This window comes from Nerophis ophidion, linkage group LG04, assembly GCF_033978795.1.
Source record: "Nerophis ophidion isolate RoL-2023_Sa linkage group LG04, RoL_Noph_v1.0, whole genome shotgun sequence".
In the NCBI taxonomy this organism is placed as follows: Eukaryota; Metazoa; Chordata; class Actinopteri; order Syngnathiformes; family Syngnathidae; genus Nerophis; species Nerophis ophidion.
Window position 1 is genome coordinate 37,566,977 of NC_084614.1, and position 20,026 is coordinate 37,587,002.

The window sequence follows — 20,026 nt, forward strand, 5'->3', positions numbered from 1 at the left end:
GTGGTGCGCGGCCTGTCCGGACTGCCAGCTGGTGAACCCGGCGGCCATCCCGAAGGCCCCATTGCGCCCATTACCACTCATAGACGTCCCGTTCGAAAGAATTGGGATGGACCTCATCGGACCATTTTCTCCGAGCACATGGGGATACCGCTTTGTGTTAGTCCTGGTGGATTACGCAACGCAGTATCCCGAAGCAGTGCCGTTGCGCTCCATCTCAGCCAAGAGTGTGGCGCAAGCACTCTTCACGTTCATTTCCCGGGTCGGGATCCCGAAAGAGATCCTGACCAACCAGGGCACGTCCTTCATGTCACGCACGATAAAAGAACTATATGGGTTACTGGGAATCACGGCCATCCACACCAGCGTTTATCATCCCCAAACGGATGGGCTGGTGGAGCGTTTGAATAAAACGCTAAAAACCATGATCCGTAAGTTCATGCACGAGGACAAGCACAATTGGGATAAGTGGTTGGAGCCCCTAATGTTTGCGATGCGGGAGGCACCCCAGACCTCCCTAGGTTTTACACCTTTCGAGCTACTATATGGCCGGAGGCCTCGCGGAGTGCTGGATGTCATTAAGGAAAGCTGGGAGGAAAGTCCAAGCTCCAGCAAAAACGAAATTAAATACGTCATGGACATGCGGGCAAAACTCCACCAGATGGCGCACTTATCACGTATAAATTTGTTCCATGCCCAAGAGCGTCAACAGCGCACGTACAACAAAGGGGCCCAACTGCGCAAATTTGAACCGGGAGAAAAGGTGCTTGTATTGCTCCCAACCTCAAGCTCCAAATTACTTGCAAAGTGGCAAGGACCCTTTGAGGTCACACGGCAAGTAGGTGATGTTGATTACGGATTCGGCGCTCAGACCGACGCGGAGACACGCAGATTTATCATCTGAACTTGCTGAAGGCATGGAGGGAGGCCGAGCCTGTCTCCATGGTGACGGTAGTGAGAGAGGAGGAGGAGCTGGGCCCTGAGATCCCGCACTCTGGCCCGCCCTCTCATCTTCTCCGTGACAAACAGCTCACAGGGGCGCAGAAGGAGGATGTTGCCAAGTTGCAGCGGAACTTCTCTGACGTGTTCTCCGCGCGGCCCGGACGAACGAATCTCATACAACATCACATTGAGACCAGCCCAGGGATTACGGTGCGATCTCGGCCATATCGGCTGCCCGAACACAAACGCAAAGTAGTTCGGGAAGAATTAAAAAACATGCTTGAGATGGGGGTTATAGAAGAATCCCACAGTGCCTGGTTTAGCCCCATCGTCTTAGTAGGGAAGAAGGATGGGACTATACGGTTCTGTGTGGATTACCGCAAAGTAAATGCGGTATCACGTTTTGACGCGTACCCAATGCCCCGGGTCGACGAGCTCCTGGATCGGCTAGGCGCTGCTCGGTTTTTTTCGACACTGGATTTGACCAAGGGCTATTGGCAGATTCCCTTGTCGCCAGAGTCCCGAGGAAAAACGGCCTTTTCCAATCCGGACGGGTTGTACCAATTTGTGACACTTCCGATCGGCTTGTTCGGTGCGCCTGCCACGTTCCAGCGCCTCATGGACCGGGTGCTGCGACCCCATGCGGCGTACGCGGCTGCATACTTTGATGATGTCATCATTCACAGTGACAGCTGGGAACAGCACATGCGGCAGGTGGGGGAAGTGCTCGAGTCCCTGAGGCGGGCGGGGCTCACCGCCAACCCAGCCAAGTGCGCAATTGGGCGGAGGGAAGTACAGTACCTGGGGTACCACTTGGGGGGTGGAGGCTGCAGCCACAAGTCGACAAGACGGCGGCGATCGCGGCCTGTCCACCCCCCAAGACGAAAAAAGAGGTGAGGCAGTTTTTGGGACTGGCGGGCTACTACTGCCGGTTCATTCCCCGGTTCGCGGACCTGACCAGCCCACTGACTGACCTCACCCGAAAGGGTGCCCCGGAGCTGGTCCAGTGGACGGAGCAGTGCCAGCGGGGGTTCGAGGAGGTAAAAACAGCACTCTGCGAGGAACCGGTACTGCACATGCCAAACTTTAATATTCCCTTCTGTCTGCAGGCGGACGCGTCGAGCCGGGGAATGGGGGCTGTGCTGACCCAGCAGGTGGGGGGCGTCGACCGCCCCGTGCTATACATCAGCCGGAAGTTGTCAGACCGGCAGGCCAGGTACAGCACCGTAGAGAGGGAGTGTCTCGCCATCCGGTGGTCGGTCGGGGCCCTCCGCTATTACCTGCTGGGGCGGGCCTTCAGTCTCTGCTCGGACCACAAACCTCTGCAGTGGCTTCACCGAATGAAGGACGGCAATGCGCGGATCACCCGGTGGTACCTCGCACTGCAGCCCTACAACTTCCGGGTGGTCCACAGGCCGGGCGCGCGGATGGCAGTGGCCGACCTCCTCTCTCGCCCCGCTGTGGGGGGTGGGGGGGAGTTTGCGCGGCCGGACGGGGGTCCAGCCTGAGTCTGGCGGTGGAGGCCTGTGGAGGGGCGTGGTCGCGCGTCCCCTGCGGGCGGGGTGTGTGCAGGGCCGGCCATGAAGCAGCCGACAGGTGAGTGGATAATCTCAGCTGGAACGAGTTATCTAATCACCTGTTCCCTTTATTAGCAGGGCCGGAGACCATGAGGGGGGTCTTCTTCGTGAGGACAGAGCAGACCGAGAGGCTGAAAAGCAGAGAGTGAACGTTGTATAAAATAAACCCGATTGCCGAGAGCAAAAAAGAGGGACTTAGGAAACGAATGTGAATGTAAAATAAAAACTGTTCTGTCAAAGACGCACGTATCAAGTGTTGTGGTCCCAGTGATCCGCTAGGAATCCGGAGGGGAAGAGGAAGACCTCCACAGTCCGTTTCTATTGACCAGGCCTCCGGGCGGATGTGCGCCGCTGGTGCGCCGTCTGCCCGGACTGCCAGCTGGTGAATCCAGCGGCCACCCCAAAGGCACCATTACGCCCATTACCCCTCATAGAGGTCCCCTTCGAGAGAATGGGCATGGACCTCATCGGACCATTTCACCCGAGCACACAGGGATATCGCTTTGTTTTAGTCCTAGTGGATTACGCAACGCGCTATCCCGAGGCAGTGCCGCTGCGCTCTATTTCCGCCAAAAGTGTTGCGCATGGACTGTTTAAGGTCATTTCCCGAGTTGGGATCCCGAAAGAGATCTTAACTGACAAGGGCACGTCCTTTATCTCGTGCACAATAAAAGAACTGTACGGATTATTGGGGATAAAATCGATCCGCACCAGTGTGTATCATCTGCAAACTGATGGGCTGGTGGAGCGGCTGAATAAAACGCTGAAAACAATGATCTGTAAGTTTATTCCCGAGGACAAACAAAATTGGGAGAAATTGTTGGATCCCCTCATGTTTGCGATGCGGGAGGTACCTCAGGACAGGCTTGGTTTTGCACCGTTCGAGTTATTGTATGGCCGGAGGCCTCGCGGAGTCTTGGACATTATTAAAGAAAGCTGGGAGGAGAGTCCAAGCTCCAGCAAAAATGAAATACAATACGTCCTTGACATGCGAGCAAAACTCCACCAGGTGGGGCACTTGTCACGCGAGAATTTGCTCCGTGCCCAAGAACGTCAGCGCCACACGTACAACAAGGGGACTCAACTGCGTAAATTCACACCGGGAGAAAAAGTACTTGTATTACTTCCAACTTCAAGCTCTAAATTACTTGCAAAGTGGCAAGGACCCTTTGAGGTGACATAGCAAGTGAGTGATGTGGACTACGAGGTTCTGCGCTCGGACCGTCGGGACACACACAATTATATTATATAAATCTGCTAAAGGCATGGAGACAGGCGGAGCCTGTTTCCATGGCGACGGTGGTGAAGGAGGAAGAGGAGTTGGGGCCAGAGGTCCCGCACTCTGGACCCACCCCTCCGCTTTCCTGTGACAACCAGCTCACATTGGCACAGCGGGCGGAGGTAGCTGAGTTACAGCGGCGCTTTTCTGACGTGTTCTCATCACGGCTCGGCCGCACGAATCTCATCCGACACCACATTGAGACTAGCCCGGGGATTACGTTGCGGTCTAGGCCATACAGGCTCCCCGAACACAAGCGTAAAGTTGTGAGAGAGGAATTAAAAAAATGCTTGAAATGGGAGTGATAGAAGAATCTCACAGCGCATGGTGTAGTCCCATTGTTTTGGTAGGGAAAAAGGATGGGAGCGTGCGTTTCTGTGTAGATTACCGCAGGGTGAATAATCAGTCACGTTTCGACGCATACCCAATGCCCCGGGTCAACGAGCTCCTAGATCGGCTGGGCACTGCTAATTTTTTCACCACGCTGGATTTAACCAAGGGCTACTGGCAGATTCCCTTATCACCAGAGTCCAGGGAAAAAACGGCCTTCTCCACCCCGGACGGTTTGTACCACCCCGTATTATATCTCAGCCGTAAGCTGTCGGACCGGGAGGCGAGGTACAGCACGGTGGAGAGGGAGTGCCTCGCCATCCGGTGGGCGGTGGGGGCCATCCGTTACTACCTGTTGGGGCTCGCCTTCAGCCTCTATTCGGACCACAAACAGCTCCAGTGGCTCCACCGCATGAGGGATACTAACGCGAGGATCACCCGGTGGTATCTTGTGCTACAGCCTTATAACTTCCAGGTGGTCCACAGGCCGGGGAGTCAGATGGCTGTGGCCGACTTCCTCTCTTGCCCAGGGGACAATGATGACTATGAGAACCTTAGAGAGGAGGAAAGCAATGGATGTCGAGCAGGTCTAACATGATACTGTGAAAGTTCAATCCACAATGGATACAACACAGTCGCGAGAGTCCAGTCCAAACACAGCAGCGAGAGTCCCGTTCACAGCGGAGCCAGCAGGAAACCATCCCAAGGGTAGCGGACCAGCAGCGCAGAGATGTCCCCAGCCGATACACAGAGGGACATAGAAGAAAAAGAAAAGAAACGGCAGATCAACTGGTCTAAAAAGGGAGTCTATTTAAAGGCTAGAGTATACAAATGAGTTTTAAGGTGAGACTTAAATGCTTCTACTGAGGTGGCATCGCGAACTGTTACCGGGAGGGCATTCCAGAGTACTGGAGCCCGAACGGAAAATGCTCTATAGCCCGCAGACTTTTTGTGGGCTTTGGGAATCACTAATAAGCCGGAGTCCTTTGAACGCAGATTTCTTGCCGGGACATATGGTACAATACAATCGGCAAGATAAGATGGAGCTAGACCGTGTAGTATTTTATACGTAAGTAGTAAAACCTTAAAGTCACATCTTAAGTGCACAGGAAGCCAGTGCAGGTGAGCCAGTACAGGCGTAATGTGATCAAACTTTCTTGTTCTTGTCAAAAGTCTAGCAGCTGCATTTTGTACCAACTGTAATCTTTTAATGCTAGACATGGGGAGACCCGAAAATAATACGTTACAGTAGTCGAGGCGAGACGTAACAAACGCATGGATAATGATCTCAGCGTCTTTAGTGGACAGAATGGAGCGAATTTTAGCGATGTTACGGAGATGAAAGAAGGCCGTTTTAGTAACGCTTTTAATGTGTGCCTCAAAGGAGAGAGTTGGGTCGAAGATAATACCCAGATTCTTTACCGTGTCGCCTTGTTTAATTGTTTGGCTGTCAAATGTTAGAGTTGTATTATTAAATAGAGTTCGGTGTCTAGCAGGACCGATAATCAGCATTTCCGTTTTTTTGGCGTTGAGTTGCAAAAAGTTAGCGGACATCCATTGTTTAATTTCATTAAGACACGCCTCCAGCTGACTACAATCCGGCGTGTTGGTCAGCTTTAGGGGCATGTAGAGTTGGGTGTCATCAGCATAACAGTGAAAGCTAATACCGTATTTGCGTATGATGTCACCTAGCGGCAGCATGTAGATGCTGAAGAGTGCAGGGCCAAGGACCGAACCCTGGGGAACTCCACACGTTACCTTAACGTAATCCGAGGTCACATTCCTATGAGTTGGGAAATTGTGTTGGATGTAAATATAAACGGAATACAATGATTTGCAAATCCTTTTCAGCCCATATTCAATTGAATGCACTACAAAGACAACATATTTGATGTTCTAACACATAAACTTTATTTTTTTTTGAAAATAATAATTCACTTAGAATTTCATGGCTGCAACACGTACCAAAGTACAAACCCCGTTTCCATATGAGTTGGTAAATTGTATTAGATGTAAATATAAACGGAAGACAATGATTTGCAAATCATTTTCAACCCATATTCAGTTGAATATGCTACAAAGACAACATATTTGATGTTCAAACTGATAAAACATTTTTTTTGCAAATAATCATTAACTTTAGAATTTGATGCCAGCAACACGTGACAAAGAAGTTGGGAAATGTGGCAATAAATACTGATAAAGTTGAGGAATGCTCATCAAACACTTATTTGGGACATCCCACAGGTCTGCAGGCTAATTGGGAACAGGTGGGTGCCAGCAAGACGTGACAAAGAAGTTGGGAAAGGTGGCAATAAATACTGATAAAGTTGAGGAATGCTCATCAAACACTTATTTGGAACATCCCACAGGTGTGCAGGCTAATTAGGAACAGGTGGGTGCCATGATTGGGTATAAAAACAGCTACCTAAAAAATGCTCAGTCTTTCACAAGAAAGGATGGGGCGAGGTACAACGTTTCTCAAAGTGCATTTGCAAGAAATTTAGGGATTTCAACATCTGCGGTCAAAAATATCATCAAAAGGTTCAGAGAATCTGGAGAAATCACTCCATGTAAGCGGCGTGGCCGGAAACCAACATTGAATGACCGTGACCTTCGATCCCTCAGACGGCACTGTATCAAAAACCGACGTCAATCTCTAAAGGATATTACCACATGGCCTCAGGAACACTTCAGAAAACCTCTGTCACCAAATACAGTTTGTCGCTACATCTGTAAGTGCAAGTTAAAGCTACGCTATGCAAAGCGAAAGCCATTTATCAACAACATCCCGGGCTCGGTATTTTTCTGTGTGGAGTTTGCATGTCCTCCCCCATGACTGCCTGGGTTCCCTCCGGGTACTCCGGCTTCCTCCCACTTCCAAAGACATGCACTTGGGGATAGGTTGATTGGCAACACTAAATTGGCCCTAGTGTGTGTATGTGAGTGTGAATGTTGTCTGTCTGTGCTGGCCCCACGATGAGTTGGCGACTTGTCCAGGGTGTAACCTTCCTTCCGCCCGATTGTAGCTGAGATAAGCACCATCGCCCCCCGCGACTCCAAAGGGAAAAAGCGGTAGAAAAGGGATGGATAAATGGACTTTTGTTAACTCCTCTTTGAATGGTATGCCATGGGAGTTCCAACCATTTATAAAGCATTGATTACCAGTTGGCTTGTCAAAAGTATGAATACAGGTACTTCGATAACCAAGTTGATACCAATCCCAAAAAATACATTGATAAGAAGAGCTTAAGTTCTTCAATGCTACGACAGATATTTTGCTTGTTGCAGGAACAGCCTCCCATGACATGTGTATGTGGCGGCCATCTTAGCCAGGGCAACTGTCAAATTGTATAATGAAATAAATTATAACTTTCTAATTTTTTTTACCTATTTCTATATATTTTATTGTCAATGTCAAAAAGTGTGTTATTAATGCAAAAAAAAAAACATTCAAATAATAAAATATCCAAAAACTATTCTTTCTAATGACACCTTATTCCTATCTTAAAAGAACATGTCGGTTCTCGGCTGTAGTGTCACAGGAGTACTTCCTGCTGTGAATAATTGTTATTTACACGGCGTGGTGCAGTGAGGGAGTGGCCGTGCGCAACCCGAAGGTCCCTGGTTCAAATCCCACCTAGTACCAACCTCGTCACGTCCGTTGTGTCCTGAGCAAGACACTTCACCCTTGCTCCTGATGGGTGCTGGTTGGCGCCTTGCATGGCAGCTCCCTCCATCAGTGTGTGAATGTGTGTGTGAATGGGTAAATGTGGAAGTAGTGTCAAAGCGCTTTGAGTACCTTGAAGGTAGAAAAGCGCTATACAAATACAACCCATTTATCATTTATTTATTGTTAAAAGATATGCTGTTCTTTGTTCCCCAGTATAAAAATAGTCTTTCTGTGTGAGTATTTTACTCAACTGTTTTGCTCCATATTATTTATGTTAAACCGCACTTTCATTGTGTATAACGACTCACATCCGTGCCTTCACTTTAACTATCAGATTTAATCTAGAGTAGTAAGAAATGTCACTTAAACCAATGTAATGCCAAGTTAATTCTGATTAAGAAAGTCATATGATTTAAATCCCACAGTTTTAAATTTTAAAAACATTGTAAAACAGATCATGGTTTATAAAATTGCCTTACCGTATTTTTCAGGTCATAGAGCCCACTGCCGATGAGTGGATCTATTCAGGTCTATTTTTGTACATGAAACGCACCGGATCATAAGGCGCATTAAAGGAGTCTTGTTATGATTTTTTTCTACATTTACAACACTTCCTTGTTGTCTACATAACATGTAATGGTGGTTCTTTGATCAAATTGTTGCATAGATTATGTCTTACAGACCATCTTCAAGTCGCTTTCTGACTGTCTTTTCAGGATGCACCGTTTTGTCTTATTTTTGTGGCTCCCCTTCAACTGCGTCTTCTCTTTGTCATCTTTGCTGTACTTGTAGTTTTTAGCACTTCCACAGTGAGGCTACTGACAGATATAAGTTAGAACTGTATGCTAGTGCAGTGGTTCTCAACATTTTTTTAATTCAAGTACCCCCTAAGCAGAGCAAAGCATTTTTGGTTAAAAAGAGATAACGATGTAAAATACAGCACTATGTCATCAGTTTCTGATTTATTAAATTGTATAACAGTGCAAAATATTGCTCATTTGTAGTGGTCTTTCTTGAATTATTTGGAAAAAAAGATATAAAAATAACTAAAAACTTGTTGAAAAATAAAAAGTGATTCAATTATAAATAAAGATTTCTACACATAGAAGTAATTATCAACTTAAAGTGCCTTCTTTGGGGATTGTAATAGAGATCCAACTGGATTCATGAACTTCATTCTAAACATTTCTTGACAAAAAATAAATATTTAACATCAACATTTATGGAACATTTCCACAAAAAAAATCTAGCTGTCAACACTGAATATTGCATTGTTGCATTTATTTTCACTGTTTATGAACTTACATTCATATTTTGTTGAAGTATTATTCAATAAATATATTTATAAAATATGTTTGAATTGTTGCTATTTTTAGAATATTTTTGAAAAATCTCACGTACCCCTTGGCGTACCTTCAAGTACCCCCAGGGGTACGCGTACCCCCATTTGAGAACCACTGTGCTAGTGCGTATTAGAAATGGAAACGGAGCGGATGAATGCCCCACAAGATGAGACTACAGAAAAAGAGGGAGCTAGGTGACTACAGCGCAGACTATAATTTTCGAGGCTGTTATGCAGATGCCAGACACACATCAGCAGGTACTAAGAAAAGTTGGTTTTGCATATTATCGCGAAACAAAACACCAGATAATGTCTCCTAATAGGTGTCATTTTAGGGTCATCATTTACATGTGTTAAAAAACTCATATGTTGAAGCACAGTACATCTGACTACAGTAGCTGTAATGCTCCGACAATCCATCAAGCAATGCGGCTTTGTAGCTTACCAAAGTCATAATAAAACATTTTGACAGATATTTGAGTTTTGTGTGTAATGTTGTATATTCTCAGTTGCACATGATAACCTATACTTGCTAGCGTAATTTACTCAACAGGCATCCACCTTCAGTCCACATGTATCTCTTCCATGTGACTGCCATTTACTGGTCACACTTATCATTACACAAAGTACCAAATAAAATTGCTTCGAGGTTGGTAAACACAACCAGAATGAATCCGTACATTATTCGCACTGGGTTATAAGGCGCACCGTCAATTTTTGAGAAAATGATAGGATTTTAAATGCGCCTTACAGTCTGAAAAATACGGTACTATTCCAGTTCCAAGAATGACTCAACAGTGTCAATGACTTGGAAAGACTCAAAAATACCAAGTTGGTGACTTGAGGCTTGATTTGACTGGGACCTAGGATTAAAGACATAAGACGTGCAATACATGGACTTACTCCCACCTCTGCTATGAAGTGTGTATATGTTTTAGTGCACACAGACCTTAAGTGGATCAGGATCAATGTTTAACGTTGGGAAACTTTGAGGTCAACTATTACTGTGGTACAAGTAATGATCGACTTTGGAGATTCCACTATACAAGTACAGCATATACAATATATCTGCTTAAATACATTTCCCAAAACAATCATATATTAAAATTTCAGGTTAGTCTGAATATATAAATTCACTCACACACTCATTTGCGTATTGTTGACCAAGTACTGCAGGGGGTAGCGGCAGGAGAACCTGTACATCAGCTCTTGATGGTAGCTAATGGCTCCGGTGTTGGGGTCCTCCGAGCAGACCACGCCTGATATGTTAATGTACTGGACATTTGAGAAGTCTGAAAAAATTTCGGTTCCCACTTCCTGATTGACCTATCAGGCAAAATAAATTGTTAAGCTGAGCAAAGACAAATTAGTGACATCTGCTTTCTATCATATTACGATATAAGATTACAATAACCTACTATCAACTTGCTTGAACATGTCGCGATGGCTTCCTCCGTGATGGAGAAATTGAATTTGACGACAGGTGGGTCTGCCGTCCAATCAGGAGTCCCTTTACATTGGTGTTTGGAGTGCTCACAGTTGAGTGAAACCAATGACTCATTATAGCCATGGAAGTAGATGGGACACAGAAGGATTTGGAGGCTCACCGTCTGTGAGCCGCAGAAAACCTCAATGTCAGAGTTGGCTGCAAAGTCAAGATGAGAAAGTTGAACACATCCTGTGACTCTTATACAGCCTTAATATAAGAACAGTAACAGCTTGTTTATCATGGTAATACTGTTATATATTTTGATATACATCTATATGTAATGACTATGTAAATACATATATATAGATATATAATTATATTTTTTGCCATGTACAATCCACAATTAATTGACGGTTGATTTGCTTATATGTCTGCAATTAATGAAAATCATTAAAACATATCAATAAAGTAAAAATGTATTTCAGCTGTGTGTGCATTTTTTGAAACATATATATCATAAACATATATTTAGAACATATCTGATCCAGATACATATTATATATGTTTTGAGAGAAAAACATTCCTCAAAATTGTTATGGGTTCAGCTTGCACAATGACCCAATTATAATGATGCTCCATCTGTACTGGCTCTAATTTGCATACATCCATCCATCCATCCATCCATCCATCATCTTCCGCTTATCCGAGGTCGGGTCGCGGGGGCAGCAGCCTAAGCAGGGAAGCCCAGACTTCCCTCTCTCCAGCCACTTCATCTAGCTCTTCCCGGGGGATCCCGAGGCGTTCCCAGGCCAGCCGGGAGACATAGTCTTCCCAACGTGTCCTGGGTCTTCCCCGTGGCCTCATACCAGCTACCAGCTGGTAGCATACATATGTAATTAAACGACCAAATGTTGACAATGAAGTTCTTTATAACGGTTGTAACACAACTATACATGTCTGATAAAATATTGATCAGTTTGAGATGCTGTCAGACTTTTATGGCTGTCAGATTGTTATAGACAACTTGAGAATTTCCTCAAACATATATATAGATGAACTAGACCTGTGGAATCACTGTTAAGAACCACTGTTCTAAATGATTGGTCAAAAGCCCCTCACGTGACTACAGGGCGCCATGTTGAGAACCATCTTTGAGCAGCTGTAGCAATGCGTACACCGCACTTCTTCATTTGACATCTCTTTTAATTGAAGAGGGCATCCCTTGGTTGGTAGAGTGGCCGTGCCAGCAACTTGAGGGTCCCAGGAACGATTCTCACTTTTACCATCCTAGTTACTGCCGTTGTGTCTTTAGGTAAGACACTTTACTCCCCTGCTCCCAGTGCCACCCACACTGGTTTAAATGTAACTTAAATATTGGGTTTGACTATGTAAAACGGTTTGAGTCATTAGAGAAAAGCGCTATATAGATATAATTCACTTCACAATATAATTCGCAACAGTTGTACTGTTGTGCAGCAGGGGGCTGTTCCACTTTTAAAAACTGCACAAAGCATTATCATTGCTGTCCCGCAACACATAAAGGAGAAAAATACAGGACAAAAAGGTTCGCTGGGAGCAAAATTATATTTTCCATGGTTCGATGGCAGCAACTTATTATACACAGTGCATTACAATTGACTCTGGACATGATTGACCTTTGTTGTCGGCTGAAACTATTTTTATTCAATCTTTTCATAACAGGGCTGCTGTTATTGCTGATCAATTCTTGCCATGTTTTTTTAATGTGCAGTGTGACAAGTTTGGTGGGTGAAAATGATACTGATTGGCCAAAATATGCGGGGAAGTTGCAGGCTTTGAAAAAAGTTGCAAAGTTTAATTCATAAGAGTTCAATTTACGTGAATTAGCGCAATCGTGACATCGCAAAATACTGTAGGGACTGAGTGATGTAATGAGTGAAAGCTGATTGAACTCACCTGGACTTCTGAATGTGGATTTCCCAACGCAGACATGTTGAGCTTTTGTTAGGAGAGATGTGAGTTGAAAAACAATAGCCAGCCACATATTGCTTAAAAGTGCTGTAAAATAATCATCATCATCATCATCATTATAATGCTAATAATCATTCATAGACCCCTGTCCAATATATACAGTCGCAATCAAAGCTTTACATACACTTGAGGCCAAACAGCTCAATTTGAGTTTCATCTGACAGAACTTTTCTACAGAACGTCTTATCTTTGTCCATGTGATGTCAGATGAAAAATTGAGTTGTGAGGCCACAATACCGAGCAATATGTTTGGAGGAGAAAAGGTGAGGCCTTCAATCCCAGCAACACCACCCTATCGTCAAGCATGGTGGTGGTAGTATTATGCTCTGGGCCTGTTTTGCTGCCAATGGAACTGGGGCTTTACAGAGAGTAAATGGGACAAAGAAAAAGGAGGACTACCCCCAAATTCTTCAGGACAACCTAAAATCATCAGCCCGAAGGTTGGGTCTTGGGTGCAGTTGAGTGTTCCAACAAGACAATGACCCCAAACACACTTCAAAAGTGGTAAAGGAATGACTAAATCAGGCTAGAATTAAGATTTTAGAATGACCTTCCCAAAGTCCTGACTTAAACGTGTGGACAATGCTGAAGAAAAACATCCATATCAGAAAACCAACACATTTTGCTGAACTGCACCAATTGTGTGAAGAGGAGTGTTTAAAAATTCAACCAGAAGCTTGTGGATGGCTACCCAAAGTGCCTTATTGCAGTGAAACTTGCCAAGGGACATGTAACCAAATATTGACATTGCTGGATCAATACTTTTGACCCAGCAGATTTGGTCACATTTTCATTAGACTCATAATAAATTCCTAAAAGAATCAAACTTCATGAATGTTTTTGTGACCAATATGTATGTGCACCAATCATTCATCACAAAAAAATAAGAGTTGTAGAAATTATTGGAATCTCAAGACCGCCATGACATTATGTTCATTACAAGTGTATGTACACTCTGGATCGTGACTATATATATATATATATATATATATATATATATATATATATATATATATATATATATATATATACACAGTATATATATATATATATATACTGTGTGTTATATATACATAACACATATATACTGTGTATATATAACACACATAACACATAATTTAAACTATTTTTAAAATACAATTTATATAATACATGTATGTAATAAATAGGACCAATAAGCATTTACTCACCAGTTTCCCTGAGTAGGTCTTCTCTGTCTTTGCTGTCACGATTATGCCCTCTGTCATTTATACTGTCCTCATTTTGAGCCAAAAGGAGTTCATAGGAAGCCTCCAGAGAAAGAAAGGGAAATGTATGAGTAACACAAGCTGGTTAGCTTGTTGCGGAATCTATAACCAGATCATCTGACAGCACAGGAACAATATGAAGTGATATACTATGTCCATCGTGTTGGGGGATGTTATTAAGTATACAGTAATTCCAAAATTTAATTTTAGTAATGGTATGGATTCAGTTGTTTCATTACGTATAGGCCTATATTGATTGCTAATGTTTACGCTTGTACAATTCAACAAAAAGGAGGAGGCAGATCAGATCTTATTTAATCCTGCTCTTCTCCATGTCTAAGCAATTACTGATAGTTTGTTCACTTTCTATGTTTGACATGTTGAATAATTAATACATAGATATTTTTATAGATACAGAGATTATCAATAAACAAAAATACATTGATGAATAACAACAGGTGTCAAGAAAAAAACAAACATAGTTAACAATATGATGTAATGACTGATTAATTAAATTTAGGGTAAATGCTGGGCAGCACGGTGGGTTAGTGCATGTGCCTCACAAATCGAAGGTCCTAGGCTCAGGATCTTTTTGTGTGGAGTTTGCATGTTCTCCCCGTGACTGCGTGGGTTCCCTCCTGGTACTCCGGCTTCCTCCCACCTCCAAAGACATGCACCTGGGGATAGGTTGATTGGTAACACTAAATTGGCCCTAGTGTGTGAATGTGAGTGTGAATGTTGTCTGTCTATCTATGTTGGCCCTGCGATGAGGTGGCGACTTGTCCAGGGTGTACGCCGCCTTCTTCCTTAATGCAACTAAAATAGGCTCCAGCACCCCCGCCAACTCCGAAAGGGACAAGCGGTGGGAAATGGATGGATGAATGGATGGATCTTCTTCATTCATGCACATTGCAAACACCATATGCTTATACAGCTTCTTAATTCAGAATCACAATCAGCTTTATTGGCCAACTATGTTTAACACACAAGGAATTTGACTCAGTCAGCTGTGCTCACTTTGTACTATGTAAACAAACAATTTTAACAATTAACCAAAATATAAAGATGTACTTAAATCACTTATATGTGTAAGGCTAATAAATAATGGTGCAGTGGTGAATGCAGCAAATGCAAAAAAAAATGATGACGCAGACATGAGTTAGTATATTCACATTCAGTAGCTCCATAGTTATTTTACAGAGTTCATCAGTTTGATTGCCTCGAGGGAAAAATCTGTGACTTTTATGATGATTAAAGACTTTTAATAATTTTTCTATTCTGGCCTAATTCAATTCCACATTATAATACAGTGTTATAAAGATGTTAGTGTTGTGTAATCATACACATTTTAAAATATTAATATTATTGTTTTGCATTGTTTTGCATAACCTGTGTTATAATTATTTTCTCCTGCCTGGTACATAAAAAAATACCTTACTATCTGAACTTCACTGACCATATCTACCTCCTCGGGTCAAATCAACAGCCGCAATGCGCCACCGTGACAGAGATAAGCTTTTTAAGATATTTTGTAAAAAAACAAAACAGAAAGGAAATGTTGTCCAGCCCTAAATTTACTTACCAAAACTTAAATTGACCAGGCCTGTAGATATTGCATAGCCTACTATATATGCATGCTGCCATAGTTCTTCCATATTTATAAATTGATGAGCCGATCAACAAAGACTAACCAATATCTTTTACTCGCCAAAAAAATATTAGATTTTTATTGGGGGGGGGGATGTTTTTTATACCTAATTTTGCCTGCAGCTATTTTTCTTTGTGAAGAAATTGGGTCCTCTGACACCATTTCAAACTCAGGTAGAAAGGCACACCCCTCTCAAACAAAACCATCAACAATTGTCACCTGAACCTAAAGTACTTCCAGATCACCTCCAGTAACTCTGGAACCAAACAACAAGCAACAATAGACTGAAGATGATCTCACATGGATTGTAGCATTGAGTGGCATTCTTCCACTTTTACAAATTCAACTTACATAACCGTGTTGAAGAGACTACTGAAAGATTTTCCTACAGACATAACACAAACACGCCATAAGTGCTCAGTGTTGAAAGGTAATTTATTTACTCACATTATTACTCTTTAAAGAGGAACTGCGCTTTTTGTTGGGGGGAATATTGCTTATCATTCACGATTTGTATGTAAGATAAGAACACACGTCTTTTTCTTTTCTGTGCAGTCTAAATCGTAAAAACCTACCAGCAAAAGGTGGCTAACAATGCAGGTGATGGGTATACATTATTTTACGCCTATGAAGATTTCTAAAAAAATGTTTTTTAAAAACTGCAGAAATATATATTTAATATTGTGACAGGAACTTTCATAATATCATGTAATATTTACCGTATTTTGGTCATCTTAAGCATTGCCATTGCATTAATTTCACAGAGCGCATCGCAATAAACTATATTTACATCAACAACAAAAAAATACCAATATATACTTTTTTTACTGAAAACTTTACGTTTATCTGTTTTGGTTTTTAATGGTTCCAAAACCCTAAAACAACTCAAGCAAAAGAGCATTTTATTTCGCGAAATTCAAAATCCGACCATAATGCTTGTACAACAGACACTCGCTTGACCACCACTTCCATGCCTTGCATATAGGGACGCCAGGTGAATAAAACCTATTGAGGACTCTCGTTAGCTACATTGTTAGCAGCCCCGTACTAGCGTTTTTTTAACGATTTAGACTGCGCAAATAAGAGAAATTCATGTTTTCTTGTTTTACATTGGGATTGTGATTGATAGGCAAGTTTCAAAAGTTCCGCCTTAAAGATGAAGCTTCAGGTTGTGCAGTGGCGTCATTTGGGGGCTGGCTATGCTCGTCCCAAGGGATGATGGAGAAACTAACAAGTTGCATCCTCTGCATTTATCACAATGTTTTCCTATTGACAAACAAGTCAGTCCCCATTCGTCATGGCGGATTTAACAATGTACACACTTTAGGGTGTTTGTTTGTCATATTATGAGTCAGCTGGTTCCAAAATAAAACATGTTAACAGTCAGACTAGTTTACTCACATACAGTATATAATAATTATTATAACTACTATTACTTTTACAAACCCCGTTTCCATATGAGCTGGGAATTTGTATTGGATGTAAATATAAACAGAATACACTGATTTGCAAATCCTTTTCAACCCATATTAAATTGAATGTACTAAAAAAACAAGATATTTGATGTTCAAACTCATAAAACTAATTTTTTTTGCAAATAATAATTAATTTAGAATTTCACGGCTGCAACACGTGCCAAAGTAGTTGGGAGAGGGCATGTTCACCACTGTGTTACATCACCTTTTCTTTTTACAACACTCAATAAATGTTTGGGAACTGAGGAAACTAATTGTTAAAGTTTTGAAAGTGGAATTTTTTTCCCCTTCTTGTTTTATGTAGAGCGTCAGTCGTTCAACAGTCCGGGTTCTCCGCTGTTGTATTTTACGCTTCATAATGCTGCACACATTTTCGATGGGAGACAGGTCTGGACTGCAGACGGGCCAGGAAAGTACCCGCACTCTTTTTTTACGAAGCCACGCTGTTGTAACACGTGCTGAATGTGGCTTGGCATTGTCTTGCTGAAATAAGCAGGGGCGTCCATGAAAAAGACCGCGCTTAGATGGCAGCATATGTTGTTCCAAAACCTGTATGTACCTTTCCGCATTAATGGTGCCTTCACAGATGTGTAAGTTACCCATGCCTTGGGAATTAATGCACCCCCATTCCATCACAGATGTTGGCTTTTGAACTTTGCGTCAATAACAGTCAGGATGGATCGTTTCCCCTTTAGTCCGGATGATACAATGTCGAATATTTCCAAAAACAATTTGAAATGTGGACTCGTCAGACCACAGAACACTTTTCCACTTTGCATCAGTCCATCTTAGATGATCTCGGCCCAGAGAAGCCAGCGTTTCTGGATGTTGTTGATAAATGGCTTTCGCTTTGCATAGTAGAGCTTAAACTTGCACTTACAGATGTAGCGACGGACTGTATTTAGTGACAGAGGTTTTCTGAAGTGTTCCTGAGCCCATGTGGTGATATCCTTTAGAGATTGATGTCGGTTTTTGATACAGTGCCGTCTGAGGGATCGAAGGTCACGGTCATTCAATGTTGTTTCCTGCCATGCGGCTTACATGGAGTGATTTCTCCAGATTCTCTGAACCTTTTGATGATATTATGGACCGTTGATGTTGAAATCCCAAAATTTCTTGCAATTGCACTTTGAGAAACGTTGTTCTTAAACTTTTTGGCTATTGGCTCACACAGTTGTGGACAAAGGGGTGTACCTCGCCCCATCCTTTCTTGTGAAAGGCTGAGCATTTCTTGGGAAGCTGTTTTTATACCCAACCATGGCACCCACCTGTTCCCTATTAGCCTGCACACCTGTGGGATGTTCCAAATAAGTGTTTGATGAGCATTCCTCAACTTTATCAGTATTTATTGCCACCTTTCCCAACTTCTTTGTCACGTATTGCTGGCATCAAATTCTAAAGTTAATGATTATTTGCAAAAAAAAATGTTTGCAAAACCAAAAAAGTTTATCAGTTTGAACATCAAATATGTTGTCTTTGTAGCATATTCAACTGAATATGGGTTGGAAATTATTTGCAAATCATTGTATTCTGTTTATATTTACATTTAACACAATTTCCCAAGTTTTATGGAAGCGGGTTTGTAAAACAATCAAAAAAATGTGTCTAAATGTCTTTGTTTGAAGATGACAGAGGAAACCACATTTCTGTGACGTCGCGGAAGGCCCCCTACTGTTGTACAAAAAGGAAAAAAGAAGAGGGGATGTGTCAGTGACAACGTTGTACTGAAAAACAGCAATGGAGGTGAAACTGAAGCTTGGCATCTTCTTGGCACTGACACATGGTGAGACCTTTACCATTGACACTATCATACAGGCTTATATACAGTCATTGACGCCGATCTACATGTCTGCCAGTGGGTGCTCGGTGGATTAAAAAAAAGGAGATGTTCAGCGAAGTTAATATCCCATATGATTTGTGGCTTTTTTTAAGTTGTAAAACAGACCAAACTCACCACAAAATTAACTACTACAAGATTGATTTTTCAAAAATTATTTTAAAGATTGAAAGTTGCCATCAATCCACCTGGGTGCTCGGCATTGTGCTTCAAGGCCCGAGCACCCACAGGATCGGCGCCTGTGTATACAGTAAATACTAACCACCGTAGTTGATGACAAATTATGTTTCAGCATAATCTGGTATTTACAGTGTATTTGGTGCAGCTATAAATTATGTTCCAAGTTAAATAACAACGTCTTTACTCACTTTTGGTGCATACAATCAAGAATTTTAAGATGTTCTTGTTGTTACTGTTGAAAATGAACGAACGCCTCTTTTAAGAGCTTCGAACAGTACTTTCACTCTCATATTTAAAGCTCTAACCACATTATTTCCTGTGAGTGATACAGTTGTTTAACAGAGAGCTGCCTTACAAAATTACATCACATCATTGCAATATTTTACAGTATTGTTATAAATGTACACACAGAGAGAAAAAGTGGCAACGTTGCAAATAAAAGTGCAGGTAAATCACCCTTGTGTTTGTCGCTGTAGTCTCGCTCGCTGTTTGGCAACGAGTGACTGTGATGAAGGGTCAGACTGTAAGGCTTGCCTGCTCAATTTCAAACGCACATAAGCAACACATTGACTGGAAGAACCCTGATGGCTACACTATGTTCTTCAATCACAACAAGGGTAAGTACAAAACTACTACACTAGTTACATTTGTGCAGGATATTAGAATAACCTCTCAGATTGTTTTAATGCTGAGATTTTTTGTTTTATTTCCCCCTCAATTTCAGCTTTACAGGACATGCGTTACAGCATAAGTAAACTGACGGAGTCGCAATTCTCCATCAACATTTCCAATGTCTCTTTTAAAGACGGGGGAAACTACACATGCTCTCAGTATGGCCATCACATAACAGAAAAGAAAGTGGAATTGACAGTGTTAGGTAGGTTTAATTCTTGTTTCCATTTCTTTTTAAGATGTGGCTGTTATGCCTATGTTATTATGTACATATATATACTGTATATTTATTTATTTATACATATATATACATCTATAAATATGTATTTATAGATGTATACATATGTATATAAATAAATAAATATATATATTTATTATAACATTTATA

At 42.3% G+C, this 20,026-nt stretch overlaps 2 protein-coding genes across 4 annotated transcripts in view; one reads left to right on the forward strand and one right to left on the reverse strand.

The window, feature by feature from the left end:
- The window catches only part of si:ch73-261i21.5 (zona pellucida-like domain-containing protein 1), a 28,541-nt gene extending 14,682 nt beyond the window's left edge, over positions 1 to 13,859 (reverse strand). Inside the window, exons 1-4 of the mRNA XM_061898028.1 lie at positions 13,770 to 13,859; positions 12,505 to 12,606; positions 10,559 to 10,785; positions 10,282 to 10,466 (exon numbers count right to left, since the gene is read on the reverse strand). Of these exons, the coding sequence (XP_061754012.1) occupies positions 10,282 to 10,466; positions 10,559 to 10,785; positions 12,505 to 12,592 (500 nt within the window). The 5' untranslated portion in view covers positions 12,593 to 12,606; positions 13,770 to 13,859. The remainder of the gene's footprint in view (positions 1 to 10,281; positions 10,467 to 10,558; positions 10,786 to 12,504; positions 12,607 to 13,769) is intronic.
- Positions 13,860 to 18,582: 4,723 nt separating this feature from the next.
- LOC133551379 (cytotoxic and regulatory T-cell molecule) overlaps positions 18,583 to 20,026 on the forward strand; it is an 11,178-nt gene continuing 9,734 nt past the window's right edge. For all 3 annotated transcript variants that reach the window (XM_061898033.1, XM_061898035.1, XM_061898034.1), the window contains exons 1-3: positions 18,583 to 18,732; positions 19,443 to 19,583; positions 19,691 to 19,843. In XM_061898033.1, coding sequence (XP_061754017.1) covers positions 18,687 to 18,732; positions 19,443 to 19,583; positions 19,691 to 19,843 — 340 coding nt within the window. In that variant the 5' untranslated portion in view covers positions 18,583 to 18,686. The remainder of the gene's footprint in view (positions 18,733 to 19,442; positions 19,584 to 19,690; positions 19,844 to 20,026) is intronic.